This window comes from Meriones unguiculatus, chromosome 7 (assembly GCF_030254825.1).
Source record: "Meriones unguiculatus strain TT.TT164.6M chromosome 7, Bangor_MerUng_6.1, whole genome shotgun sequence".
Classification (NCBI taxonomy): domain Eukaryota; kingdom Metazoa; phylum Chordata; class Mammalia; order Rodentia; family Muridae; genus Meriones; species Meriones unguiculatus.
In genome coordinates this window covers 94009505-94029648 of record NC_083355.1, presented here as the reverse complement: position 1 = coordinate 94029648, position 20144 = coordinate 94009505, and the positions used below count along the sequence as shown (strand labels likewise).

General features: G+C 41.9%; 1 protein-coding gene across 1 annotated transcript in view; it reads left to right on the top strand.

The window, feature by feature from the left end:
* The window catches only part of Tmed8 (transmembrane p24 trafficking protein family member 8), a 34009-nt gene extending 14409 nt beyond the window's left edge, over positions 1-19600 (top strand). Inside the window, exons 2-6 of the mRNA XM_021653211.2 lie at positions 3020-3101; positions 8944-9073; positions 11306-11432; positions 11639-11944; positions 13157-19600. Of these exons, the coding sequence (XP_021508886.1) occupies positions 3020-3101; positions 8944-9073; positions 11306-11432; positions 11639-11944; positions 13157-13374 (863 nt within the window). The 3' untranslated portion in view covers positions 13375-19600. The remainder of the gene's footprint in view (positions 1-3019; positions 3102-8943; positions 9074-11305; positions 11433-11638; positions 11945-13156) is intronic.
* The last annotated feature ends 544 nt before the right edge of the window (positions 19601-20144 follow it).

Below are 20144 nucleotides of genomic sequence, written 5' to 3'. Positions count from 1 at the left end.
GAGACAGAGGCAGAGGCAGGTTGATCTCTTTGAGTTCCAGGACAGCCAGGGCTATACAGAGAAACCCTGTCTCGAAAAAGAAAGAGAAAAAAAAAGAAAAAAAAAGAGAATAGACACTGAAGGGGCTGTAGCAGGCCTGAGCATGTCAAACGTGTGTGTGTGTGCCCACACATAATACATACAAACCTGTTTATATGTATGATTACATATTTGAAATGATATGCATCAAGTAGTTAGCAGTGGTTGTCTTGGTTTAGTAGATTTATGATTAATTGTATTCCTTTGTGGTTATTTTGCTTATCTGTGTATTTTGATTTTTCTAAGGTGAATAATAGACATTATTATTATTAAAATGTTTTAAAGAAAATAAAATATATAGAAGGGCACCATGGCACACGCTTATAATCCCAGCACTCTGGAAGGCAGAGGCAGGTGGATCTCTTGAGTTCGAGGCTAGCCTACAAAGCGAGTCTAGAACAGCCAAAGCTACACAGAGAAACCCTGTCTCAAAAAACCAATAAAACAAACAGACAAACAAATAAATTGTATTTATTTATTCTACAACAAACAAAGAGTTAGGAGTGAAATTAAAAATAATTTGGAATAATAATATGAACCTGTAAAGTCTGAATTTATGTTTAAAATTCTATTATTTTCCAAAAGTCTAACTCAAAAATAGAGTAGACTTAGAAAAAGTTTATATTTCAAAGCTAAGGGGAGCCTGATAGATGTAGTTAGACCAACATGGTAAATTTACAGTTAAAAAAAAAATCCACTGTCTGGATAGTGTTATTCGAAGTTGTGCCATTAGTGAACTCCACAGGATTAGGAGACAGTGGGGAGGGAAAGGGGTGGTGGGGTGGAACTGTGTGTCTTAGCGTCTTCCTTTGAGTGAAACAGTGGGTAACCAGACCCCCCTGAAGTGGAGATGGCAGCCTGGGGAGGAGGATGGAGTGGGTAATGCACATATTTGAGCAGATACAGGGGGAGGAGTGACCTTAAGAGGAAGCCCCCGCCTAAGCATGTTACCTCAGTGGAATGGTCTCTTCACAGAGACGCAAAGGGGAGCATCAGGTGAGGTCTTCATCAGTTCCTTTATTGGGAGGAAAGTGGAGTGACAGGAGCCATACATCTTTTTAGGGATGAGATTGTCAGTCAACATTAAGAACTGTAGATGCTATTATGGAGAAGTGAGTCTGGGTTAGGTCATAAACACTTGCTCTTGTCTTCACCTTTATGATGCGACAAGCTCTCTGTGTTTGAGGCAGACTTTGTTAAGTTGAATTTTGTATTAGGCAGTAGACTTGGGGCTCCAGTTTCTTTGACCTTAAGCAGGGGGCTTAGAGTAGGGGCTGTGTAAATGCACTAACCTGTCTCAAGTAGTAAGCCAGAAACATGATTTAAGAATCCTCAATAAGTAGCAGGGAGCAATCGAGGATGTTAACTTAAGATGTCCACACACATGCGTGCACAAGTGGATACAGATACACCACACATAGACACATGACAAAAAGAAGAAAAATCAACTGTATGTGCATTGTGTGTCATGAGCTCTTTATTTATCTGATGGGTATCCAGTTCATTGGCTAGTTTTGCAGTAAATATATTTGCAGGTGTTTGTGGAATGTGCTGACTTAGATTCCTGTGGGTGGGTTACCCAGTAGTGGTGTATCTAAATCTTATGGTAGTTCTGTTATCAGTTATTTGTATGTCTGTGTATGAATGTGTGTGAAGGAAGGCCAGAAGAGGTAGGTGTTCTCTTCTGTTCTGCTTTGCCTATTCTTTTGAGGTTGGATCTCTCCCTGAACATGGAGCTCTCTCTCTCATTGTCTTGGCTAGGCTGAAGCCCCCAGCTGTGTTCCTGTCTCCATCTGCCTTGGAGCCAGAATTCCAGGTGATCATAGGATGCCTGGCTTGTTATATGGGAGCTGAGGTTCAAACTCCAGTCCTTCTTTCTCAGTTTGTAGTAAGTGTTCTTAGCCACTGCAGCCTTCCTATTTTTAGTTGTTTGAAGACTCACACTGGTCTCCAAAGTGGTTTCACTGCTTCATATTCCTACCAGCAATATATGAGTCACCACCCCTCTCACTAGATTTTGTTGTTTTTTCTTTTCTTGATGATAGCAATTCCAGCCTGAAATAAATCAGCTCTCATTGTAGTTTTGATTTGCATTTTCCTGATTGCTAGGGGTGTTGAGTATTTTTTCTTTTTTTGCCTACTTATTGGCCATGCTTACCTTTTATTTAGAAAACTATCTGTTCATTTGCCTGTGTACTATTTGAATTATTTGTTTAAGTGTGTGTTTAATGTATATATTCTTGACCTTAATCCCCTCTTGGAAGGCTGTCTCTTTATTCTGGGAATTTTTTTTTTTTCTGTACTGAAGCTTTTTAATTCCTTGCAGCTCCATTTGTTAGTTCTTGCTGGTTTTCCCCAGGCCAGTGGAGTCCTTTTTCAGAGAACTGCTGCTGTGCTTGTATCTTGAACTGTTTTCCTGTACTTCCTCTTGCAGTTTCAATTTTTTTTTTGGACTTATACCAAGACCTTTGAACTATTTCTAATTGATTTTTTAAAAAGATCGTGTTTTTATTTTGTGTGTATGAGTGTTATAATGCCTGTGTGTACATTAGTGCACAAAATGGGTGGAATGCCCTTGGAGAAGACATTGATGCCCTAGAACTGGAGTTACAGATATTTGTGACCTGCCATTTGGGTGTTGGGAACCAAACCCAGGTGCTCTGGAAGAGCAGCCAGTGCTTCTAACCTGTGAGCCATCTTTCCAGCTTCTCAAATTGTTTATTTTGCCTTGTATTTTTTTTTTCTAGGATGAGATACGGATATCCTTTACACAATGACATTTTTAGACAGGGTCTCAGATAGCCCAGACTGGCCTCAAACCCTATGTAGCTAAGACTGGCCTTAAACTCCTGATTTTCCTGCCTTGGCCTCCTAAGAAGAGGATTATAGGTGTGTGCTAATGTTTTCACTAACAGATCGATTTCTCTCCATGATTTTCTAGAGAAAGAAGATCTGGAGCACACCAGAGTCAACTCTCCACTGGATTCCACCCCTGATCCAGCACCCCAGTCCTCACCCTGCAGGTAGGGATGAGTAACTTCTGGGGATGAAATGTTTCTGGGAGTTTTATCCTCAGAGAATAAAGGAAGTGGTGGAGAAAGTAGGGGATAAGGTACATTGAAGTTTTCTAAATGTGCTTTTTCAGGTTAAACATTATGATCACCTTTAGGTTGTCATTCTTTTTTAAATTATCTATTTTTTAAAAATTCAACATCATTTTATTTATTCATTTGTTTGTTTATTACTTATACAGTGTTCTGCCTGCATATTTGCCTGCATGCCAGTGGAGAGCACCAGATCTTACATAGATGGTTGTGAGCCACCATGTGGTTGCTGGGAGTTGAACTTAGGACCTCTGGAAGAGCAGACAGTGCTCTTAACCACTGAGCCATTTCTCCAGCCCCTCTATATTATCTGTTTTTATTTTATGTGTATGTGTGAGTGTCTTCATGTATATATGTGTGCCATGTACATGTCTAGTGCGTACAGGGGCCAGAAGAGAGACTCACATCCCCTGGAGCTAGAGTTACAGATAGTTGTGAGCTCTCTGACCTGGATACTGGGAACCAAACAGTTCCTATGAAAGAGCAACAGTGCTCTTAACTGCTGAACCATCTCTCCAACCTCTAAGTTGTCATTCTTAATTTTCTTCTCTGTCTATCTCATTTACCCATTGTTACTGATATGCATATAGTAGAAAGGAAAGGTTATACATGAGGTTAGCCTGAGAGGAAGCCATGAATCACTAGTGGAACACAGAAGTCTGACTTCAGTTAGCATCATAATATAGTGACTCAGTTCCTATACAGTACAGTTCCTACAGTACTGACTGGTAGAACCTGTGGTCTCCATGCCCCACACAAACTGTGGCTGGGAATAAAAAGAGGTGTTAAGGTTTTTTTTTTAAAGATTTATTTATATATTATTTGTATAGTATTTTGCCTGCATGTATGCCTACAGGCCAGAAGAGGGTACCAGATCTCATTATAGATGGTTATGAGCTATGTGGTTGCTGGGAATTGAACTTAGGACCTTTGGAAGAGCAGACAGTGCTGTTAGCCTCTGAGTCATCTCTCCAGCCCAGTGTTAAGATATTTTTAAACATCACATACTTCTTGAGTTGTATTTAGCTCTTCTTTTGCATATGAAATTATTTATAACATAGTTGGGGATAATATAAGTAACTAGGCTTTATCTGAATGTGTCTCAATAATAATAGAAATAACGATGTTTTATAAAATAGCTCTCTTTGCTAAATACTGTGGTTTAAAATATATTACCTGTTTAATTCTTATAGCCCCAACAAAATAGGTATCTGTCCTTGTTGTGAAAACAAGGAAAATGAAATAGTAAATTCTGTACTTGGTGCAGGCTCCCATAGCTTGTCATCATAACTAATAGAATGTTTAAGTTAAGTGCGTAGAAAGGCTATGCTGTTGTATACAAAAGTCTGTCTCAAGGCTTTCTTTCTCTTTTATGTGTATGAGTGCTTTGCCTGCATGTGTGTCTATGTACCATAAGCATGCCCAGAGTCCACAGAGGCTAGAACAGGGTGTTGGAGCCCCTAGGACTGGAGTTACAGACAGCTGTGAGCTACCATGTGAGTTCTGGGACCCAAACCTGAGTCTTCTGAAAGAGCAGCTAGTACTCATAACCCCCAAACCATCTCTCCAGCCCCTCAAGGTTTTTATGACACACAATAATTCATACTCTTGACATTCCTTAAGGCAAGGGACTTTTCATCTTGTCACTGTCTCTTTGTGCACATGTTGGTATGAAGGGTCTCTAAAGAATGGGTCTGTAGCAGAGAACTGTTTTATCCTCTTTTAAAAAAAAGATGTATTTATTATGTATACAGTATTTTGCCTACATGTATACCTGCATGCCCGAAGAGGGCACCAAATCTCACTATAGATGGTTGTGAGCCACCATGTGGGTGTTGGGAATTGAACTCATGATCTCTTAAAGAGCAGCCAGTGCTCTTAACCTCTGAGCTATCTCTTCAGCCCAGTTTTATCCTCTTAAAAGTAAGTTTCTTGAGAAAAACAGATCATTCTTAGACAAAATGATTGGATTTTAAAGTTTTGTTTATAAGCTTAGTGAGCAAACAAGCTCCAGTGCATGTGATGCCAGAAGCATAGCACCTGTCTTTTGTGTCTGTTGGAAATGGGAATAACTCAGTTTTCTAGCTTTCTAAGTGAGATTGCCTGTCTGGCCATGTTCTCCTACCCTTCAGGCTAGTCTTCCTGCTCTGGGGCAGCATAAGCCAGAAGACTTATTTTTTTTTTTTTTCAAATTAACATGGCCTATCACTGGCATCAACTGATTGGCAACTTCTCTCTCCCAAAATACCTTTTGCTAATTCTCTAAAGCATAAAATGCTAATGTGAATATTAAATTCCCAGGGCTATTACAAGCCTTCTTTAAAGCTTTTTTAATTGGTGCTAGAAAGATGGCTGGATGGTTAAGAGCACTTGCTTGCTCCATCCATAGTCATGAGGACTAGAGTTAAGGTCCCAGGGCCGACACAACACTCTGGGAATTTCTGCAAACAAGGGGAACAGAGAGAGGAAGATCTACTTGGGCTTGCTGGCTTTCAGCTCAGCTGAAATGTGAATCCCAGATTCAGGGAGGCGTTCTGCCTCAAAAGATCAGGCAGAGAGTGATTAAGGAGGTGATCTGACTCTTGGCCTCTGAGCACACACAAGTACATGCACCTGCATAGCACGCACATGCACTTACATAGACAACGCACATGTAAACATATGTACATCAAAGAAAAGCTTAAAATATTTTATAAGCAAAATTGTTCAAAATAGCATACACAAAAGCAAAGAGACTTGTTGGTTTTAGATGCCACTATAGTAACAGTAGGTTAGCAATTCTGATGGACTCTGATAGTCTCAATTTCCCCAATATTACCAATGGAAGTATGATCCAAAATGACACTTATTCCCAAACAGGAACTGACACATCCTTCAATTATTTCTTCAACAAATAATCTGGAGAAGGCAACAATTATTTATTGAGTAGACATTTTTTGAACACCAGTTATACACCTGGGATTCTTCTAGGTCCCAAAACACCGAGGATGAACAGAACAGTCTAGGGTACCGTTGTCATTGGATCTTACTCCCTGGTGAGGACAGCATGCAGAAAACAAGCCCACATACTAGGGAAGAGCAGGGAAGCCTTGGCAATGTACTTTCAACATACCCCATGTTTCAGCTGTGTCTTGCAGTCAACAAAATGTGGTACAAATTATGTCAGTGAAAAAAGCTGGGAAGTCATTTTGTACAGGGACATCCAGGAAACCTGTCAGAAAGTGACCCTCAAGCAAGGAGCTGAGGGAAGCGAGCAGTAAGTTGATCAGAGGAGGCTTACTATTGTTGGCGTTGTTGTTACGATTGTTATGTTTGCACTTTACGACAGGTGCAAAGCCCCCAAGCAGGAGTGTGCTGGAGGTGCTGAGGTCTGCTAAAGAGCCAAGCAGTCACTGTCGTAAGTGACCTGCGCAAAGTGGGAATCCAGGAGCTAAGGTCAGAGTTCAGAGAGCCTGAGAGACCCATATTCAGGGTTGGTGTGAGATGCTAGGCACACAGAGGGGTGAGACCCAGTTCTCAGCATACAGCTTGCCCTCTAGTAAAGGGGCGGCAAGAAACAAAAATAGACCGAAGTTTCTGGGTTTCTAAGAATTAAAATCAGTTCACCCATTTCCCATGTACAGCAGATGACGTAAGCAAACCTGATTCTGAGGCCTCATTTTTCTCAGTTGCTCTGAAGTAGGCTGGCAGGACTTGGGTTTTCTAAAATATGGCTGTGTTTATTCAAAGAAGATATAATCTATAAATTAAAATGATTTTTCTCATTTATGCTACCAAGGAAAACAATGGTATTGATAGCCTAAAAACAGATGCTCTCAGCTACACTTTTAGTGACTGTTGAAGACCTCAGAGGATGTTTTAGTCCTCACCCGAGAGCTGAGTGTGGTGGCTCACACCTGCCATCCCAGCATTCAGAAGGGTGAGGCAGTACGATCACTACAGATTTGGGGTCAGTGTGAGCTACAGAGTAAAACAGGTTCTTAAAGGACCTCCAAATTAAAAAAAAAAAAATCGTATTATAAAGTAAGGCCTAAAATTATAACATTGTTAGTTTACTCAATTTGAAGACAATAATTAGCTCACCACATATGACTATAAATAATATGTCTTTAATGAAAAACAACCACCTTTCAAAGCAAAGATCACACAGTGTGACAGAATAAGTCCCTCTATGTCAGGTTTAATAAAAGACAATTGACAAATGAATTTTCATCTCCACACCTTGATGCATTCTGCTGTACTGTCACCTGTCATGTAGTCTCTGGAAAATGCCACTGCCTACTTCAGAAAGTGCAGAAAAGAAAGTGACATTTTAGTAGTGTTCTGAAAAGGTTTTGATGTGTCAGACTCCCCTGAAGGGTCTTAAGTACTACAGGGGTCCCCAGACTATGCTTTTTATAAGTCCTGATTTAAAAAATAAAATTCATGTTACCTTTAATTGGCAATAGGTTTTCAAAAGGTCTGGGGGATTGTGTGACCCCCTGGCTCTCTTCTCATTCTCTGGTCTCTTTGAAGCCAGGGGAAATGGAAGGCAGCGTAACTCATCCTGTTTCATGAGCTTTTCCCAGGGAGGCATGAACAAACCCATCTACTCACGCCAGGTATGGCACCACGGACATAAACAGTTCTAGCCACGTGTAGGTTGGTGAGCCACCGAGTTTAATTGGTACGTGGAACGTGGGCAGCTTAGGGATGGCTGCATCACTGGAGAAAAAGTCCCGCCTGCTCCTGGCAGGACTTACTTGTATGTCCTCGTGACTAATCAGCAGGCACACTCTCTGTTCTGTCTCTGGCTTAGGCAGTCTCATCTCTGTGTGACTTTTGCATAGAAACAACTAGGAGTCCAGACTGTGTATTAAAATTCTGTTTAGAAGAAGAGAGTAGCTGGGCCATGGAGACGGCTCAGAGGTTGAGAGTGCTTGCTGAACAGTCATGGAGACTAGAGTTTGGTTCCCAGTACCTTGTAACAAACCAGGAATCCTGCAAATGCTTTAACTTAACGCTCTCAGGGATCTCATGCCCTCGTCTGGCCTCTGTACGAGCACAGGTGCTCCCATGTACACATGTACACACACACCCATACACACAGAGAAATATATATATGTATGTATATATGTGTATATATATATATGTATATATATATATATATATATATATATATATACAATTATAATTTTTTAAAGGAGAGAAAAGAATGTTGATTACCAGGAGTTTGGCACACAGTGAGTGGAATGTTGGCGGAGTAAAGTCAAGAGTCTCTGCTAACATGGTGACTAGACTTAGTAATACATTTATACCCAAAATTACAAGCAGTAAATTAGGAATATACTTATAATACAGAAACTAAGTATGTGAAGTAGTAAATATGTTAACCTCATTTGATCATTTCAAGTATCTGCATGTATCACAGCACCACACTGTATGTCACAGACATGCACATTTTAAAAATGTCAGTTAAAGCAAATAAATAAAGCGTGGAAACAAAGAAGACCAGACCATGAGTCCATCTGATGACTGGGCTGTGTGTTTACTGTGGCTCTAGAGCCTGGGACTGGCTTTGTTTGTTCCTGTGCCATCACTGTGAGCCAGTCAGCCCTGGGCAGTGACCAGCTAAAGGGACATGGACCTAAGTGCAGAAACCAGGAGAGGTGGGGTGTCTTTTGAATGTTGTTTATTTCAGAGTTTCTCCAGAATGTTTACGCCTCTTCAAAGACCCCTTGAACTGACATGTTTTGTTTGCTTGTTTGTTTTCCTCTGAGAGGTCACAGATGGTATCTCCAGCAAGTAAGGATACCACAGAAGATCTACAGAAGGTGGCTGGTGCCTCAGAGGTCCAGGCTCCAGGGGAGCAGGTGTTGCTGCCAGCAGGCCAGACCCAGGTTCCCAGTGAGGTAGGGGGTATACTCAAGTCTCTCTCTCAGGAAAAGGAAAGCTCCTGGCACCGCACTTAGGCATATAATTGGTGGGTTGGAAATAGCACTACTGAGATGGTGGCTGTCAGAATTCTCTGTGACTCCCATCAGGCATGTCCAACCTTTTGACATTGTGACATGCTGTCATTTATAAAGTTCATACTTGAGAACTGAATTATTGAGTTACAGAAACTTTTTTTTTTTTAATCTCAATGTTTTAAGTAACTTTGGGCTTCATGTCCAGGGGACATGGGTTGGACACCCTGTGTCCACCTCATTTTTAATTATTGGAGAATAATTATCTGTCTTTCCCATACTTCCTGTCATTGTGTTAGCACAGAAAAAATTAAGTGTCAGAATTGATGTGTCATGTTTTCTAAAACCATGACGCGAGCAGCCTGAAGTCATTGACTGTTTGCTGGACTCTCCTTCTGGAGATCTACTCTGTATTTATGTAGAGTCTACAGGAGTGATTCCCTTGACACAGGCAGGGCAGGGAGGGATGGTTTGTGTTATTTGCATTGTTAGTGATATAATAATTAGAATTTGTGCCAGGCGTGATGGCACAAGTCTGGAATCCCAGCACTCTGGGAGTTCAAGGGCAGCCTGGTCTACAAATCGAGTCCAGGACAGCCAAAGCCACACACAGAAACCCAACAACAAAAATAATTAGAATTTGTGTCAATAAAGATATCAAACATTATACCTTTTGTATAATGCTTGGTAGTTTATAGGAATTTTTGTCTACAAGCTTCATTTACTGCCAATCACACTATAGTGAGATAAATGCCACTGTGTCCTCATTTAGCAATTGTGGAAACTAAGGCTAAAAGCTTTACTAAGATTCTGCTGCTAATTAAGCTGCAAATTAAATCCATGGACTAAAATGAAGGGTTCCTTAAACATGCTAGCCAAGGTCTGGCTCACTTTACCTAGATATGTGGATGAGAATGGGTGGGCTTGGTGTCTGAAATAAATCTTGTGAGAACACAACTTGGGAGGATTACAATCCGATTTACTTGTACAAGTACAATTCCAGCCTCTTAAGTGGATTGCTGACTCACTGCTGTGCTCTCCCTGGGGGCAGTAGACATGGATTTCTTTTTGAGTTGCTTACCAGCTGGGGAAGGAGTAGGAAATAAAGGCATAATGACTTGAAATGGGGAACACGGTGTAAGTCGCTTGGAGGGAAGTCCTTCCAGAGTGATCTGTGTGGGTTGTGACGGCTTTTTTTTATCAATGCCACTTGTATCCTTTTATGCAAGTCAGGTATCTGGCAGCAAATGACTGTTCAAATGGAAGTCCTTAAAGTGAAATTGTAATTATTAAGAGAACATTTTGGGGCTAGAGAGATGGCTCCCTGGTTCAGTGGTTAAGAGCAGTTGCTGCCTTCCCAGAGGATCTGAATTTGGTTCCTAGCACTCATGTCAGATGACTCACAACTGCCTGTAAGTCTAGCTACAGGGTATCCAATATCCTCTTCTGTCCTCTGCAGGCACTCATATATACATGACAATACACACACACATATGCACACATGAGTCTTAAAGAACACTGCTGGTGAAATATGGGGAGAACCTGTAGCCTGAGATGTGAATAAGGGCGAAGTAGGAAAAGAATACAGAGGAATGTAAAGAACATATAAGGAAGAGAGGAAAATTAGAAGCCAGATACTCTCTGTGATGCTTTTGGTAATTTTAGTGGCTGATGGTGACATAAAAGTAATTTCAGTGGAGTAGCCTTTGATATAGAAATGATCCTTGTACCTGGGAATGTGTGGCAGCAGAGAGTGTAGCTAACTACCAGATGGGAGTGTGATGAGAGGAGCCACTGGGAGGTACAGGGCAGGCTGAGACAAGACCAAGGCATGGCCCAGAAACCCTGTTGATGATGCAGGACCAAAGCAAATGGGGAAGATTTTGCAGAGGGACTGGAGGGAAAAAACAAAACAAAACAAAAATCAACCAACCAACCAAACAAAAACCATTTTTATAAAGTTACAATAGAGAGGAGGGAAGGAAAGAATCTTTAACATTTTTATAATTTTATAATTTTAAAAAATAGAATTTGGGGGTAACTTATACTTGGCAGAAAGAAGGAATGTTGGTTAGCACACTTAACTTTCAGGGAAGAGCAGGGCAGCCAGCATTTGGAAAGAGGCTAATTGGAATCTGCCACCGTAAGTCCTGTAACGAGAATTCTGTTGTGCAGATGGCCAAGTACCAAGCTCCACAACGACCTGGAGACACAGTTATGATCCAGTCTGAGCACACTGGGGCTATAGATGTTCTTTCAGCGGATTTGGAATCTGCAGATCTTCTGGGAGACCACAGGAAAGGTGAGATCTTTGGAAGCGTAGAAGATAGTATTAATTTTTTAATAGATGTTTGAAGGATGAAAGACAGAAGGAAAGAAAGGAAATGAGTTGTGAAAGGCAGTGATGGAAGCCCTTAGAAAGAACATTGTACGTTAGCCTTCTTAGCAAAATACCAGGTCCAGGAGCATTTCCCCAGCTGCTCAGTAGTAAGCTGTCTGTCTTTTCAGTGTCTCCACCTCAGATGGCTCCTCCGTGCATCTGGACCTTTGCCAAAGTGAAGGAGTTCAAAAGCAAGTTGGGCAAAGAGAAGAACAGCCGTCTGGTGGTGAAGCGGGGAGAAGTAGTCACCATCCGGGTCCCCACCCACCCTGAGGGAAAGCGTGTCTGCTGGGAATTTGCAACTGATGACTATGATATTGGTTTTGGAGTTTATTTTGACTGGACCCCAGTAACCAGCACTGATATAACTGTGCAGGTCAGTGATTCCAGTGAGGATGAGGATGAGGAAGAGGAAGAAGAGGAGGAGATAGAAGGTAAATAAAATTTTCACCCAGTTTGCTCAGCCTAATTGCTAGTGGCTGCTTCTTGGATTGTAGCATTTCTCTTTCTCCACAGAAGGCAGTGCAGCCTTGCAGGCTGATGGAGTTGGTACTGATGTTTGGTGGAAAGCCCGCTCTCCATCCTCCCTAACTTCCCTCTCTTCCTTTCTCTCTCCTTCCCCTCATTTAATGACTACCTGGTTATTTTCCCTTTCTCTGTTGTGTAGATGGGCAGCAGGGTTTTCCAGATCACATTGGAACCCAAGATTATGTTGTTTTATCTTTGTTTCAAATATTTATTCTTGACTTCAAGTCACACTCAGTGGTTATAATAAGCTAAAAGCACTCCTCCCCTCTTTCTTTCAAATTTTCATTGCCAGCAGAATACAAATTCTTTGCTTCATGTTAAGAATAGTGGTCTCTGCTCCATTCTTTAAAAAATTCTTTTAAACTATTGTGTTATATATGCGTATTTTGCCCGCATGTATGTCTGTGCATGTAGTACCTTGTGCCTGAAGAGGGCATCACAACCACCAGACCTGGAGTTATAGATGGTTGTGAACTACTATGTTGGTGCTGGGACTTATACCCAGGTCCTCTGGAAGAGCAGCCAGTGCTCTTAACCACTGAGCTATCACTTAGGCCCTTCTCTGCTCCAGTCTTATTTGCTATGTCTACTTGAGATGGGTCATAGAGGGAATAATGTAGTAAATTCTAACCTTTTGTCATATTCCTTGGCTTTCAAGTATGACCACAAATCATTCTCTTCACTTGTCTTTTCAAGTCTACCAGAAAATCCATATGTATGGAGGGTCAAGGTGGACCTTTCATCTTACTTGCTACTTTTCAGGACGCCAAGTGGAAGTTTTAGGGTCACGCCAAGTGTGTTTATCTGGATTTCCTTTCTGTTAGCTGCTCCTTTTATGCACTGTAAGGATTTCCAGGTTTTACTCTCTAAGTCTTTTCCCCATTGGAAACCAGACACTTTTAAGGGCTGGATCATGGTTTCTCAGAGGAAGCATTACTGTTTGTTAAGTGGACTTCATTCTGCAGTCATGTTGATGACCAAAAAGATCTGTGGCCTTTTCCTAGTGCCTGTGGGAGGACAATAGAGACAATAGGACAATTCAAGAACCATCTCACCTTCAGGCGCCATTTATTCAGGCTACAAAGTCATATCTAAACTCTGCCCTTTTGCCCTCGCAGAACCTGTTCCTGTGGGAGATGTGGAGAGAGGCTCCAGGAGTTCTCTACGGGGTCGCTATGGGGAAGTCATGCCAGTGTACCGGCGGGACAGCCACCGCGACGTGCAAGCTGGCAGCCACGACTACCCTGGGGAGGGCATCTACTTGCTCAAGTTTGACAACTCGTACTCCCTGCTCCGCAACAAGACTCTCTACTTCCACATCTACTACACTAGCTGAAGGGTGCTGGGCTTGGGCGGGCTGTGTTTGCTGGCCAAAGCAGGCTGCCAGCCGGTGCCTCTTGTGTGTAAGCAAGAGCCTGAAGTTCTGTGTGAGGCTCCCGAGCCTTGTGCCCTGCCTGGCATGCCTGACTACTGACCCCATGTAGCTTCTCCCCTTTCTTGGCTTCTGCAGGTGGTATAGTGCTCCTGTTCTGTGGTCCCTGACTCACCTCTTGTTTCAGACTCCAGCAAAAACCCTCTCAGAAGGCCCCTATGAGGCAAAAGCCTAAAATGAAGTAGAAGGATGTCTTTTAAAATTGATTGACACTGGTAAAGCTTACCATTCAGGTTGCCGCTCACTCTCCTCCAGAGCCTGCCAATGCACTTAGTAGCGCCTACCCTCTTTACATTTCCAGGTGCCGGAAGAGGGAAAAGCACACTGTCAATGAAAGAGCCCAATATTTTGGATGGAGAATGCTCTGTCCAGCCTCTCACCACTGCCATATTTCTGCCTGCTGGGTATTCTTCGTCTCTAGCTCAGGCTGGGAGACCTCACTGCCTTGGGTGGATATATATTATTCCTGATGAGTAGATAGACCCCTCCTCTTTTCTCTTTACCACGTCTGTGTTCCTGCCATGTAGCAAGACCCGCCAAGCAATTGCAAGCTGTGGTCAGTGCCCTAGGAGAAGAAAGGGCCTCTATTACTCCCTGTCTCCAGAGCTAGCTCCCTTCCTAAGGGCACTAGTAGTTGATGAAGAAAAGGTGGAAGGTAGGCACTCAATTATCTCAGAACGTGTCCTTTTGGAAGTCAAGTATTAGTCCCCCCACCCTGTCTTTAGGCCAAGGGTGTTACTTAGAAAGTTTGCTTTGAAACCAAATACAATGAAACCCAATCGGGTTTTGCAGTGATTCTAGGTTTGTGGGTTTTTTGTTTTTGTTTTTGGTTTTTTGTTTGTTTGTTTGTTTGTTTTACACTGAGGTCAGAAACCTTTTGATGTTCATGGTCCTTGGGAAAAGTAATCATGGCATTTCGGGGTTGCTGCTGACCGTGTGTGCTCTTTACCTGACCAAAGCCTGCAGGCGACAGCCTCTTCCACTCCCTTCATCCTGAGGCTGCAGAGCCGCAGAATGTAGTGTTGTAGTGGGTGGCCACAGAGCACCTGGTGCTGAGGCCTCGGGTGGAGGGAGCAAAGAGCGAGGCATGGCCTCCGCAGCCATCTGCACCTCTTTGTTTCCTACTCTGAGTTGTCCGTCATTCTTTGGAACTTTAAAGGATCTGATCTGTTTTATTTATTTATTTATGTTTTGAAAAGCACATTTCAGTTTGCCTTTGAAACAGTTCCCATCTGTTTCTCATAAGGCTTCCCATCTGCTCTGAGCCATTAAGGCCACCTCTCTTACGGCGCTAATGATGCTTCTAGGGCTTGGAAAATGATCCTGTTCACTCCTGCATGTCAGCCCTCTGATACTCTTGGAACAGCCTGCCCTTTCAGGGACAGATGACGCTAACCTAGTCCATCTTAGGTACATCTCACTGCTCCCAGTGAGGGATTCTAAGATGCATGGATGCCCATTCACTGCAGATCAATTTAAGGAACTGACTAGTGAGTCAGTGATAAACTGAGCAACACGATTATCAGATACCAAGGTCCTTTTCTTCCTCTGACACCGTTTTTGTGATGCTTCCTTTGCCACAGCTCTTTATTGTGTGGTTGCCTCACACCAAGCCTCTCTGTCCTCCAGGAGTGATCACTCAAAGAGCAGGATCTTGCTAGTAGGGGATGCATCCTACAGCTCTTGTCAACCTGAAAGCAGAGTGTGGAATGTATGGCCTGCCATAGCCTCTCAGTGCCAGACCTCCATTATTTCATCATTGCAGATGTGTTTTATAGGGGATTATACTGGCAAAAATCCATATGCCTTCTAAGAAATTAGTCAACTATTTGGGCAGTGAAACAAACTTGCTGGTCATCATGGCATCAGACCGCTGAGTTGAAGTTGAGTCATGCTTTCACTGACTGAGTGTAATTTTTGTTAAAACAAAACCTTCGGAGTCTTGATTACTTTTCCCGTTTATTACTGACCCCTGACCTGCTCTCAGCCCAGTAGCAAAGCTCCAGGGGTCCCACAGTAGTTAGGCTTTGCTCTGTCTTGTCTTTCCTTCTTGTAATGAGGTCTTGGAAGCTTATTTTCTGGGAGCCCCAGTCCTTTTATAGCAGGGAAGTTAAGGGACTTCTCATCTCTCCATGTGCCTGTCACTGGCTGGTCATTCTGCGACAGTTATTTCTCACTGGTTTTTCCTCAGCAGGCTTTCTTTGTCTCATGAACATTAAATAGCTAAAAGAAGACATGTCTGCTGTATGATACACTCACTATTCTCATAATAAAATTTTGCAGTTAGAGACCATGAGAGACCAAGTATTATTTACTGAAACACAGGTAATTATGGAGAATACATACCTCATGGGTTCTAAGAAGTATCACTTCCTTGGTCCCTCTGTTTTCAAGTTTAAAGAACCAAACAATGAAATAAATTATCTTCTTTTATCCTTGCCCAACTCTCTCGAGCACAAATAAATACTATGCAGTTAAAGAAAGGATTTCATAAGAGGGCCGAGATTAGGATTCTTTTCACAAGAGTGGCTGAGTTCTTAAGGTTCTTCAATTTATCTAATTTTGCTACTTTGTTAAGAGATGGCTTTTTAAAAAGACATATCCGAAGTGCTATTTTTCCAACATCTTATTCTAAAACACTTTAGCAAACAAAAAAGCATACACTTACACCCCACATATATTTTTAAATTACTAACTGCCAGTTTCTAAACAAAGATTCTAGCTTTAAGTTCCCTTTGCCAAGGTTAGAGGCTGTTTCCTCTCCATGGAGTCAGCTCTCTGTCAGAGAGCCCTGCATAAGCAGATTTCTTTTACTCAGTGTGGGCTGCCTAGGAGGTCTTCACAAAAATGGCCACTAGCCTCATCTTTCAGAAAGCTAGCTGTATGTCCCTTCCTTCCTTCCTGCTGTAACCTCTGCTGCTTTCTTCTCTACCTGTCAGTTTTAAGGTGATTGTGTAGCAGTGTTGGGAAGCCTTCCTTCTTTATTTGTCGCTTTTGGACACAGCCTCAGGATGTTCATCTGCAAACCCACTCCTCAGCTAACACGTGGAAATAGGTAGAAGCTTGGAAGTAGACTTTTTTTAGTTTTTCTTATGGATGGATTCATGCACTTTAAAAATATTTTATTTGGTATTTAGGAAAAATGGACTTCTATTTTTATTTTTTTATTTGTTTTATTTTTATCGTCCCATTATATGAATGTATACTGTCCCATTATACAGGCAAGTTAATCTGTGACTGTTGTATATTCATGGGAGCAGATATTATTATGGAGTTTATAATATATAACATTTTTGATTTTGAGTCCTATTCAGTTCCTTCTTTGAGAGGACTGGGCAAACGTTAAGCCCTAAAGTCTATGATTGTATATTTATGTTTAAAGACCCCTCTAAAAAAAGTTGCCTTTAATCAGAGTCTGTGGTTCTAAGGTGTGGAATTGAATGACCCTAATATTTATGTAGGAGACTTTTTAGTGGACAGAGAGAGGGGGACACAAATTAAGCAACTTCTGCTGCTTCAGAACTGCCTTTTAAATGGACAGCAAAGGGTGAAAACAGAAGTGGGATGAGTGAATAAAACAGAAGTGGGATGAGTGAATAAACTATCGGTATGTCCCAGAATGCTTTTAGTGCTTTAGTGCTACTTTGCATATTGGAACTGCTTTGTAAGCCGGAGGCTTACTGGTTTTCCTGTGCTCAGTGGAGAACTCTCCAGCCCTCTGTGCTGTCTGTAGGCAGGATCAGCTAGATGCACTTTGAGTAGGTCTGCTAAATGTAACCCTGAGCCAAGGATTGGTTTCCTGTCTCCATCGTTTGGGGCTTAAGAGAGATAAGAGGGTGAGAGAAGGCCAAGAGTCAGGCCACTTGTGGTGCTGAAGCCACAGTTGTGGATGAGTCCCTGAAGGCATCATTCAGATGTGGTTTGTCACCACAACGCCAACAGCATGTGAGGGCTGGGGGAACAAGCAGGCCTCCTGTTAGCCTGACAGCATCAACACCTTGGACCACACAGAGCAAACAGTTTTCCCTATTAGGGCTTCTAATTAGAGTTTCATCCGCATTAACCTCTGTCTCTAGTTTTTGCCATATGACCAGAAGTATAAAAATGCCTACACTTTGAGAAAAGGAAGTCACATGTTCCTGTTAAGAGTCTCGCTGTTTGAGCTTTCATCCGAAGGAAGGGAATTGGTGTCCTTGCTACTGTGCGGGTCCTTTGTTAAGGGGTATGTGGTCTATAAAAAGCAAGTCTCTGTGTTCATTGTGTACATGTGCTCAGGGAGCTATCACACTCTTTCTTTGGGGAGTAGAAAATGAGTATCAAAACCCAGACATAAGCTCAGTTTCTGATTTCCAATGACCCAAGCAAGCACTCTTTGTTCTGTACTTGGTGGCATTTTGGGTGACACTCAGGCAAGAACTCCCTGGATCTGTGTGTTTCTGATGCTGGTCACTGACAGCCTTTTGTGTAACTTGTCTAACACCTGTGAGCATTCCCAAAGAACAGCCAGTTATCTAGGTGATGAGATTAGGGTGAATTGTGACCTAATATGCAGAGAACAGTGTAAGCATTGTGTGGCCAGAGTGCATCATTGTTCCTGATGAGAAGAAGTACTATCGCCTTCTTGAACCAAGTAGGCTAACCAGAGACTCTGAGCCACTGTCTCAAAGCTAAGATGACTCAATCAATGACAAAACCTGATAGGGTATATATAACTTGGGTCCATTACAAATAGTCATTCCTTATGAACTCAGTACAAAGACAGGACACTGGCTGTGAAATTGTAGGCTGGTCCCTGGTTTGAACCCATGGTCCGACTTTTAGCATGTGGACTACTGTAATAGCTGTTCATTCTACACTACAACAAAAATGCTATCCAGAGACCTAGTCATACACCGTGCTTCATGAACTTTCAGAGTTTCCTGTCAGTTAAATCAGGTAGCTTTTTAGCTTATCTGGGGGTAAAATTGGATATGTGAAATGACTTAGTGGGGACAAATACATTTTCTAAAGTGTTGATGGAGGGTCCTGACAGATTCCGAAGTTTGGAGCTGAAATACTGTATTACTGAAGAGCCCTTAATTCACTGTCAGTTTAAGGGGTCCTCCTAAATGCCTCACCACTCAGGGTTGAGATGCCTGGTCTTTAATGGCTCCTTGTTCTTGTCATTGTTCATTCTTAGGTTTAGGCCAGGACTCATCGAGAAAACATTTTAATTCTTTCTCTCATATCCTAAATAGTACATTTTATTATGACATTTTATGTTAAAAATACATCTGTTTCCTGTTTTGAGATTATTGTTCCATAAGTGAATTAACTTTTATTTAATCAGTCTGAGTTATTTCCATTTAGCCATGTTAAAGAACAAGCCAGTCTGGAAAAAAGCAATCCCGTGATGCATAACTTTGGTATATCCATGTCCCCTTAATGATGGAAAGTGTTTTGAAACCCACAGAAGAAATGTTTGATGCTTTGTAATAAAAACTAAACGCATCTGCAGATGCTTTGTAATCAAAGTGCTAGATTCTAGAGAGCAGAGTGACTGAGGATAATGGGAAGGCAGAGAGGTGCTTGGAGATTTTTCTAAACCATACTATGCCATTCGCTAGTGCTTTCAAAGGGCTACTTTGGAGCCATTGATGGTTAAGAGGTGATTGTGTTTTCTTGGTAAATGTTTAAGCAGCTGACAACCATGAAGACATTCTTTCCTTACTGTCGCATGTCACACGCTGATGCCAAGGTTGCCAAAGGCCTGGAAGGAAAACTCTATCAGTCTTGTCTCTTTTCTTCAAAATACAAATGAATCCAAATGAAACAGCCATCTTAGTCAACTTGTCTTACACGTCACGCTGTCATGAGAAATGCTGTCAACATGTATGATTTCTCCATTAAGAACTCTACCAATTGTCAGTACTTCTACTGAGTGGGTTTTCTTTTGTCATATTCTCTCACCTCAAGGCACTGAATGTTTTGCTGTGATACATGGATGGGTCCTGAGCCATGATTTAAACAGCTCATTTCTGGTGTTTTTATATTATGTGACAGTTTTGTGAAATGCTTTTGTGCATTTTTTGTCTTCTTTTCCAAGTTTTGAAATCTGTCATAAATAAACTTTTTCACTGTGCACCTAAAACATTTGAGTTCTATCTTAATCAGTCTGGCTGATACCCATTTGAGACTTCGACTTTCTCTCTTTGGCTTAAGAGAAGTAGTCAGTGAACACTTGGGAATTCTTCCACAATCTACTAAGATTATAAAAACTAAGAAAAACTGAGACTAAGGTGACTGTTGTTTGTATGTAGAGGGGACAGAAAGATGGCTTAGCCATCATGAGCACTTGCTGCTCTTGGAGAGAACCCAGGTTCAGTTCTTAGCACCTACAAAGTAGCTCACAACCATCTGTAACTCTGGTTCCAGAGGACATGATACTCTACTCGGCCTCCAAAGACACTGCACACACACAGTACACAGACACAACCAAAACTCCATGCCTAGTCCTAGGGATTGAATTATTTTTCAGTTTATTCTCAAATTTTTTCCTGCTTGCTTTATTCCTCAAGTATTTGCTGAGACTCATTACTTCCATGGGATTGGAACACCTTCCTCATGTGATCCCACTGACTGGTCATTCAGATGTGTTCTCTACCATGGCCACTCTGGCCCTAGAGGCTGTGTCA